We start from the raw sequence: 10,027 nt of genomic DNA, 5'->3' as shown, positions 1-10,027 counted from the left end.
CAAACGCTGGGTTGTACCAATGCATCAGAATTAATTGTTTTTGCACAAATACGTACTCTTTAATTAAATAAATGTAGTGCCAAATAAAACCAAAGATCAAGAAAGTGCATGTACCAAAAAAGTCAAAGATTTTTCACCCGTTGGCAGCTCAATCATTCTCCGTCGATCGGAACCGCACCAGCGGCCAGAATTTGAAACGAAATTCGAAACCCCCCGTCTACAGTGAGTGCCGTTTGCACCTGACCCAAACCCAACCCCAACCGTGGTTACCATTCCACCTGACCCAAACCGCTCTACCATGGTTACTTTTTACCAAAGAAAACCAGGCCGCGCAGTTTGCAGAAAGGCCCCTCGCGCGGCGGCGCATTTCCGGGGCCGCCCCCCGCGCGCGCGTTCTGTTCCGCGCACCCGAAGCGAACCCAGATATTTCTCCTCTGGACGACGCCCTTTTACACGCCGATCCTCACAGAACCGCGAAATTCGGCCCACCTCCCCCTCCCTCTCCCACGTACGGACCACGCCATGCGCTCACCACCCGCTGGCTGGCTAGGGTTTCGCCAGCCCACTCGCTCACCACCCCGCTCCGCCTATAAAAGCCGCCTCGGCCGCGCCGATCCTTCCACCAACTCACCGCCGTCCTCATCCACTCCCTCCCACGCCTCCACGCTCCTTTCTTCCTCTCCAATCCACCGCCGCCGCCACCGTAGCCTAGCCCTCCCACCACCACCACCGCTCTCCCGCCATGGCCTACCGCGGAGGCGGAGGCCGGGGAGGCCGCGGCGACCAGCAGTACGGCGGAGGCCGGGGCGCGCCGGCGGGAGGAGGGCGCGGGGGCGGCCGCGGGCCCACGGGCTTCGTCTGGCCGCCTCCGGGCGCTCCGTCGGCGCCGCGTCCCGCCGCGCCGGCGCAGTACGCGCCAGCCGTCGCCATCTACCACAACCCCAACGCCACGGGGCCGCACCAGGGCGCCTACCAGCACGGCGTCGTCGTCCGCAACCCCGCGCCGGCGCCCTACGCCACCGTCCGCGCGCCTTCCCCGACGCCGGTCACAATCCGCGCGCCCTCGCCCACGCCGGCCACCATCCGCGCTCCTGCTCCGACGCCTTCGCCGGCCGCGGCCCCGTTCCAGCCGGACCGCGTCTCCGCCCCCGCTCCCGCTCCGCCGACCCCCGCGTCCGTCGCCAAGGAGCTGGAGCAGAAGCTCTTCGTCACGGAGACCGCGCTGGCGCCGCCCGCCGCCGCGGCCGCGGCGGCGGTCGCCGCGACGCAGCCCGAGGAGGAGAAGGCCCCCGACGTGGACCTCGCGCCGGTGTCCAAGAAGGGGCTCGCCCACCCCGCGCGGCCCGGCGCCGGCACCGTGGGCAAGAAGGTGATGATCCGCGCCAACCACTTCCTCGTCAACGTCGCCGACAACAACCTCTTCCACTACGATGTGAGCTGAACCCCATCCCCCTCCCTACGTACCATCTCCGTTCAAGCACTAGCTAGAGTAGTTCTTGTTCAGATCTGGCGTTCCCTGCATGTCGTCGTGCGTTTTTCCCTTGTTCAGATCTACCACAGTGTACGTACGCTTGTAGTGATCGCGTTCTTTTTTCCCGCTCTGTTTCGATTTTCTCCATGCGACGACGTGCGTCTCCGACCCCATTATCCATCCATCCATGGATGTTTGGTCGAGCGCTCTCGCTACACGTACACCTCGGCCTTGCTCTTTTTTGGCTTTAAATAAATCTTGGCGTTTTCGAAGATGCATGGATGGTTTCTGCTGTTCTTGCATGAACAGTAAGAGTTGTTGGAAAGCGAGAGAGAAAGCTAATTGCCTCCGTGCAAAAGCCATCCAGCAGACACTAGCTACCGCTTCTTGTTTCCGCTCTCTCGCTGTTATCTTGGAAGGTAGAAGTAGTAGTAGTCATTTTTTGTTCAACTTTGCGGTCTTGGATGCAGATTCTTGGTATCCGTTTTGGCTTGCTATATACGGGAGGTCGTCGTGAGATCTCATCCTTGTGGGTGCCGATCAAAGCCTCCCCGTCTCATGCTTTGGTCTCGTGCGTCTTTTTCTGGCCTTGTTGCAGGGTTTGGTTTTGGTCTTGTATCCATGGTCTGGTCCTTGTCCTCGTTTGGCGACAGAAGGGCAAAGCAACGTACCACCAACACAAAAAGAAAGCCATCTGTCCGTGGACGTGGCTGCCATACGTTTTTGGCAAAGCAGGAGGCCTGTGTATGTTGCCCTTGCCACCTTTGTTGCCCGCGGCAGGCCATGCAGCTTTTGGTTTTGTCTTTGGTTCACAGCATGCAACGCCGAGGCCGCTGCTCGGATCTCATGTAGCGCCACTTCGAGTGCAATTCCGTGTGGCACCCGGCACGTGGCCCTCTGTGTTTGCATGTAGTACGTCGTGGTCAACTTTCTTTTTTTGGGACTTACTTCTTTTTTACTCTCTCGGTCCAGCCTTGGACGTTTCCTCTTTGTGTGTGGGCGGAACAACAGTGGTAGATCTGCTTTTTCGCTGAATGGTCGACACGTCCGGGGATTTATTCCCATATATACTTGGAAAATACACCCGAAAATTTCGACGTGAGGTTTAATATTATTGCTTTCCAACTTTTTACAGCGAGCTCTAAAATTTCGATGTGGGGTTTAATATTATTATTGTTTTTTTCTTGCAAAACAATATTATTATTGTTTTCCAACTTTTTACGGTGAGCTCTACTTTGCTTAAAATCTTGTTCTCTGCTCACACATGTATGAATGTACCTCCTTTATTGGCAAACTATTTTATATTCGTCTAGTACATTTACATTTATAAATGGTAAATTGACGATGAATTATTTTTGTACTGCTCGTAATAAGTAGTATCTGGTATACAGTCCACAGTTCCTTTTTTTAAGTACGTACATATACATATACATACAGGTCCTTTTTTTTAATACACGCAGCACGCAGGTCCTTTTTTACTACACGCAGTACATAGGTCCGCTTATTGTATTATGTACCGAGTGGTTGCGATGAGACCCGTGCCCTTCGCACCCACCCCACCCCACCACCCACTCAACCCTCCTAGCCCAACGCCGCCACCCCTTCTCCGCCTCCGGCGATGCCCGCCGGCCTGCTCACCCGCGGCGCTTAGTCAGGAACCCTAGTATGGCCGTGCCAAAAAAATTACTTTACTGTGCCCCCCCCTTGAGTTTTGGGTGTTCGATTTGGGATCCAGAGTTGTTCCCCACTTGATTGACTCTAAGTGCTTTTTCCCTTTCAAGTGCATTTTCTTCCGGACTCTGTAAGTCGAAATGGAGGTCACCACGTGGTATGTTCTTGCTAGATTTACAGTCCTGCGATGCCAGTAGCTGCTAATTCCTTTTATTGCCTAATTTTGGTTTAATGCTTTCTTAAGATCTGGTAGTTTTCCCTCACATATTCCATGGTGTGTTACTTAAACCTTCACGATTCGACTCTTTTGAATCAAATGTAGCATAAGTACTGAGAATTAAAATATTTGATTTGATTTTTTTAAATTGATTGGACAAAACAGAGGGTTAATTGTCTCTATTCTGTACACTGAATGTAGAACAGAGTCTCTCTTGTTTGTGCATACATACTGATGTTCAAATGTGTCCCTGTAGGTTTCAATTAACCCGGAGTCAAAATCAAGAGCTGTGAACAGGGAGGTACTCAGTGAGCTAATCAAGTTGCACGGCAAGACATCCCTTGGCGGCAAGTTGCCTGCCTATGATGGAAGAAAGAGTCTCTACACTGCAGGCTCACTCCCTTTTGAGTCTGAGGAGTTCTCTGTTACACTGGTTGATCCGGAAAAGAAAGACAAAGAAAAGTAAGATTGGACTCTTTACCTTCAATCTTGTCCAACTTGCTTATCCATTGCATTTGTATTTGTAGCTACTAACTTGTTCCCTCTTCATTTGCAGGGCTGAAAGGGAGTACAAGATCACCATTCGGATTGCTGGGAGGACAGACCTGTACCACCTCCAGCAGTTTCTCAAAGGAAGACAGAGGGATATGCCTCAAGAAACCATCCAAGTTCTTGATGTTGTCCTCAGGGAGTCACCATCCTGGAAGTATGACATCCGCTTTCCAGCAGTTTCTTGCTATCAGTTTTTCTTGATCATCATACTAGCTACTTCTCTAGAGCCCTAACACTATTGCTGGCATTTCCTTTCCATTGCAGCTATGTCACAGTGTCCAGATCCTTCTTCTCCACCACCTTTGGTCACAGAGGAGACATTGGTGAAGGATTAGAGTGCTGGAGAGGTTACTACCAGAGCTTACGCCCAACCCAGATGGGACTGTCACTCAATATAGGTACTCATCTCCCCTGTCTGTTACTGTTACTGTTATCCGATTGCAGTGTGTCTTAGCCTTGTTTATCTGATGATCTGCACTTCATTTTTCAGATATATCTGCAACATCCTTCTTCAAGCCTGTGACAGTGGTCCAGTTTGTGCTAGAGTTCCTCAACTTACGTGATACCTCGCGGCCTCTGACAGACAGGGACCGTGTTAAGGTAATGTTCATCCATGCTAAGCTAGTTTTAGAATTCATGTTATGTAGATTGCGCCATGTTATTGGCTTGAAATAGTTGACTAATCTGTTCCTATGCACTATATGCAGATAAAGAAAGCACTCCGTGGGGTGCGTGTCGAAACAAACCACCAGGAAGACCAAATCAGAAGATACAAGATAACAGGGATTACTCCTGTTCCCATGAGCCAGCTCATGTAAATAACTTCCCTCCAATGCTATAATATCTTCCATTATGTCTTTTATCTCTATGTTCTGGTGCAACTAATCAGGGTTGCTGGAATATTAGAAAGATGCGTAGTTGTGTAGATTCTTGGCTTATTGCTACTTCATTGATGTTGGTGTGTCAGGAACTGGTTAGGGGATTAATTTTGTTTACAACATTCTTCCTGTGGCATACGCATTTGATTTCGGCAGCATAGCAAAGCTTTGTTTGTGCCAAATTGTTTCCTGTTCACAGTTTTCCTTAGGAATGTTTAGACCACAGTCAACTTTTTAGCATCTATCCATGATTATTATGCCCTTTCTAATAGCACTCTACTCGTGTTGTTTTGTTTGTTGTTAGATTTCCTGTTGATGAGAGAGGAACAAGAATGTCAGTTGTTCAGTACTTCATGCAAAGATACAAATACAATCTGCAGTATACTTCTTGGCCCTGCTTGCAGTCTGGAAGTGATGCTCGACCTGTGTATCTGCCTATGGAGGTATTGTGTCCATGCCTGCTTCGTCATATTTGAATTATGCATTGTTTGCTCATGGTTCTCTACAAATTGATTGTAGGCGTGCAAGATTGTTGAAGGACAAAGGTACTCTAAGAAACTGAATGACAAGCAGGTCACCAACATACTTAGAGCTACCTGTCAACGTCCCCAGCAGAGGGAGCAAAGCATTCGTGAGGTATGTACCTGTTGTCAACTGCATTCTGTAAATACCTGCCCATATCTTCTCACATGTGGTATTTCATTCCAATCTGTTGTAACTCATGTAGTTAGGAATGTCCTTTTCAAGGCATATTATGTCATGTTTGCCTGTAATGTGCACTCTTTCTCATAACACTCTTTTTCACACTGTAGATGGTTCTGCACAACAAGTATGCTGAGGACAAGTTTGCTCAGGAGTTTGGAATCAATGTCTGCAGTGACCTGGTCTCTGTTCCAGCCCGTGTGCTGCCTCCCCCCATGGTAAGGATGCTGCATTTTTTTCCCCTTTCTCTGAGTTACTTAACTGGAAGGATTTGTAGTAATCACATCCTTCGTATGTGTTTCAGTTGAGATATCATGATTCTGGAAAGGAGAAAACTTGTGCGCCAAGTGTTGGACAGTGGAACATGATTAACAAGGTATTTCCCTGTTCAGTGTCTTCACTCCCAATTTTACTAAGCATTACTTCTTCTTGGAACAAGGAGTGGGAGAACTTGTTGAATTTCTTCTTTGGTTGTTCTAAATGTATTGGACAGGTCATTATTTTGTACTCCCTCCTTAAACTAATATAAGAGCGTTTAGAATACTAAAGTAGTGATCTAAACCCTCTTATATTAGCTTACAGAGGAGTATGTAGCAACTCAAATTATTTTGCTTGACACTTTATTGATCATGTAGTTTTCACACTAGTTACTTAAATTGAGAAACAGTTGAGCTTGTTTGCGACTTGGCTCATTATTTTGTATGTACTATATCCATGATGGTACAAATGATAGGTCTCATTTGAGTTCTTTTACTGCAGAAAATGATCAATGGAGGAATCATAGACAACTGGGCCTGTGTGAGTTTTTCACGCATGCGTCCTGAGGAGGTACACAGGTTCTGTTGTGATCTGATTCAGATGTGCAATATGACTGGAATGGTAAAGGCTTGCATTGCTTTCCTGTTTCTAAGGCATTCATGATTTATGTGTGTATGTTATAGCTGACTGACTTGTGTTTTCCAACCCTGTAGTCTGTCAATCCAAGGCCACTTGTAGACAACCGATCAGCTAGCCCCAACCACATCGAGAATGCCTTGAGGGATGTCTACAGGAGGACTACCGAAATGCTTGGAAAACAGGGACACGAAAAACAGCTACAACTGTTAATCGTAATCCTACCTGAAGTCAGTGGTTCTTATGGTATGCATGTCTCCTCTGGTCAATCCCCTTCCACCTTCTCTTGGATTTCTGTAGATTTATGTGTGTGCCGCGTTTAATTTTGCAGGGAAAATCAAGAAGGTTTGCGAGACTGACCTTGGGATCGTGTCTCAGTGTTGCCTGCCAAGGCATGCTGCCAGACCGAACAAGCAATATCTGGAGAATGTTGCACTCAAAATCAATGTGAAGGTAACATAACCAACTGGTCTATGTTTTACATTCAGTTTCCATGGATTGTTGATTTGTTGTCTACTTCGGTTTCTGTTGAATGTGATAATTCTGTGTCTTAACTAGGTCGGAGGACGCAACACAGTTCTGGAGAGAGCTTTTGTGCGAAATGGCATACCGTTTGTGTCCGAAGTCCCAACAATCATCTTTGGTGCTGATGTTACACACCCCCCACCTGGAGAGGACTCTGCATCATCTATTGCTGCGGTTAGTTCTTCCCCATAGCTAACAGTTTGTCAATTCGTTATTTGTTTCTGTCTGATTTTATCTTTCAAATGGAATTATCATCTTGATGCACATGCCTGTTGAGTACAAATAGACTTATCCGCTTCTTTTATTGGATTGATATAGGTGGTGGCATCAATGGACTGGCCAGAGATCACCAAGTACAGAGGTCTTGTCTCTGCTCAACCACACAGGCAGGAGATAATTGAAGACCTCTTCAGTGTCACCAAAGACCCACAGAGGGGTAATGTCAATGGTGGCATGATCAGGTGAGTTTTGTGATTAGTCAGAGACGATTGGTAGCAATTGCCCTGTGGATCAACTGCTAACCTGACATAATTGTCTCTACAGGGAGCTACTGATTGCCTTCCGCAGGAAAACAGGCCAGAGGCCTGAGAGGATACTCTTCTACAGGTGTGTGCACAAATTCATGACACTCTTTTCATCCCGTCCATTCAATGGAACTGCCTGACCGATCATTCTCATGTACTACAGGGATGGTGTAAGTGAAGGCCAATTCAGCCATGTTCTGCTTCATGAAATGGACGCAATCAGGAAGGTAAGCCTGCAGCATATGATTACATGCCAATTTCAGTTTTGTCTACCTCTTGTGATGTTATCCTTGGCTTTTCTCATTCTGATGGTTCTTAATTTTGCTGTTGCAAGGCCTGCGCCTCATTGGAGGAAGGGTATATGCCCCCAGTCACCTTTGTGGTTGTCCAGAAAAGGCATCACACCAGGTTGTTCCCTGAGGTTCATGGGAGGCGTGATATGACTGACAAGAGTGGGAACATACTTCCAGGTTAGCAAATACACTAGTATTTCAATGTCACTGATAAGAACTAGTATCTGATACTTGTTGAAGCATTGCTGACTGTGATTGGGTGCATTTCTGTTTCTGTTGTCCTGCAGGAACTGTGGTTGACCTCATGATTTGCCACCCTACAGAGTTTGATTTCTACTTGTGCAGCCATGCTGGCATTCAGGTAGACGCTTTGTCCACATGTCCCCATTTGTTCCTATGCAGCTTATCTTCAGTGCTTGCATACTGAGTGTGTTTGCAAAATGCTCCTCAGGGAACTAGCAGGCCAACACACTACCATGTTCTTTATGATGAGAATCACTTCACAGCCGACGCGCTTCAGTCACTGACCAACAATCTCTGCTACACGTAAATCCTCTCTCTCTCTCTTCCCCTCTCTCTTTCTCTCTCTGTTGTGTTATGACTCTGATGATGGTTTAATTCTGATCCATATGCAGCTATGCTCGTTGCACTCGTGCGGTCTCTGTTGGTGAGTTCCCATTTTCAGTTTTCTGCCTTAATTCGCTTCAACTTTCATCTGTACTTTTTCTCTCCAAGTAGAGCATCCTTCTGTGGGCATTTATACCAGTAGCCTAGAGACATAATCTGCCTTATGCCTCTGCTATTATATTAGTATGTTTTGCTTATCCTGTAGACCTTGCACCCACCTGTGTGTGCCTTATCTTATGCAAGTTAGCATTCCAACCAGACTGGTGGTTCCTTTAACTCCTTAATGAATCTGTGCTTGAGGGCCTTTGGTCTGAAACTCTAAATAAGCATGCACTCCTGGCAAAATGAACCTTAGATTATTGATGTACACTGGGTAGTTTGCATTCCTCTGCTAGTTTATTGATGAATACACAGAGTAGTTTGCATTCCTCTGCTAGTTTATTGATGAACACACTGAGTAGTTTCCATTCCTTTGTTCTGTGTCATCTATGTTTACATTGAGATGAACACAGCATCTATCCCCTTTGCTGTTTTAAGACTTGGATAATAACCTAGTTGTTCTATTTTTACACCCTGTGGCATTTACATCCATAAGAAGCTAACTTGACTTAACTTGCTATGCAGTCCCACCGGCGTACTACGCCCATCTTGCCGCATTCCGTGCGCGCTACTACGTGGAAGGGGACAGCTCGGACGGCGGGTCGACCCCAGGGAGCAGCGGGCAGGCGGCGATCGCGCGTGAGGGCCCTGTGGAGGTGCGCCAGCTCCCAAAGATCAAGGACAACGTCAAGGACGTCATGTTCTACTGCTGAGCTCCTGTGGAGCTGTTCCTTGTGCGAGAGAGCCTGGGATGTGTGTGAGGAGAGCCTGGGATGGCGATGACTCTGTTTTGCCGTGGAGCCTGTTGCTTGTAGTTGTCTTGTTCAGTTCGTAGTAGCCAGGAGGATATCTATGACTCTGTCTTTGTTACCTTCAACTCTACTTGAGACCTATCATATGCAAGTGGTTTAAGTTACCAAGTGGTTTTGCTAGTTGCCATATTGTTCTGTGCTATTCTGATCTTTGGGTTCTTTAAGTTTGATTCTTCTTTGGCTTTGTGGCTGGGTTCTGGTGAACTATTTTGGTTCTGGATTTTGGGTTTATAACAGGTCCAAGCCAGAGGAGCAACTTGTTTCAGCTGCTCTTGGCTTGCACTTGGGCTTGTCCAGAATCCAAAACCAAGTTGGTTAGCCAATTTTAGATTCCACAGCCGAACTGGCCTTTGTACTTTATCTTTGATTTCACTAGTCTGGTTCTTTGCACAAGAGTTTTCAGAGTCTTCTCCATAGTCTTGTAGATAGAGATCCATGTGGAGGTTTTTTTAACACAACAGAGACCGCAAGAGTTTTCAAAGAGAGTTTGCTTCCAAGGATAAGTTTTCACAAGCACCAGTCTGCATCTTTCTTTTTCCCAATGAAAGAATGCAGGATTTTTAGTTTCAAGTAAGTACTATGAATTTCGTGGAGTTTGTGGTAAACATGTTTGTACCCATAATGTGGTCACAAGCTTCACAAGTGTGTCCTCGTAAATTTGTTCCTTTTGGTAAGCTTTAGGCTGTTTGAGTTGCTTGGCTTGGACTTAGGCTTCAGATCCAAATTGGTAAGCCGCGAATTGGCGTTTGCCCAATACATCTT

At 47.1% G+C, this 10,027-nt stretch overlaps 1 protein-coding gene across 1 annotated transcript; it reads left to right on the top strand.

Moving 5' to 3' along the window:
• The first annotated feature begins 673 nt into the window (after positions 1-673).
• Positions 674-9,385, top strand: LOC109764447 (protein argonaute MEL1). The gene is made up of 22 exons (XM_045228764.2): positions 674-1,432; positions 3,616-3,821; positions 3,916-4,065; positions 4,176-4,309; positions 4,402-4,511; positions 4,619-4,725; positions 5,094-5,232; positions 5,309-5,425; positions 5,602-5,709; positions 5,796-5,867; positions 6,251-6,370; positions 6,463-6,631; positions 6,717-6,838; positions 6,944-7,084; positions 7,229-7,371; positions 7,454-7,516; positions 7,598-7,661; positions 7,769-7,904; positions 8,015-8,088; positions 8,179-8,273; positions 8,363-8,394; positions 8,979-9,385. Exons 1-22 carry the CDS (start codon positions 743-745, stop codon positions 9,164-9,166), a joined length of 3,180 nt encoding a protein of 1,059 aa, XP_045084699.2. The 5' UTR covers positions 674-742; the 3' UTR covers positions 9,167-9,385.
• The last annotated feature ends 642 nt before the right edge of the window (positions 9,386-10,027 follow it).

This window comes from Aegilops tauschii, chromosome 5, assembly GCF_002575655.3.
Source record: "Aegilops tauschii subsp. strangulata cultivar AL8/78 chromosome 5, Aet v6.0, whole genome shotgun sequence".
NCBI classification, from domain to species: Eukaryota; Viridiplantae; Streptophyta; class Magnoliopsida; order Poales; family Poaceae; genus Aegilops; species Aegilops tauschii.
The sequence above is the reverse complement of the archived record's forward strand: the minus strand, read 5'-3'. Positions and strand labels throughout refer to the sequence as shown.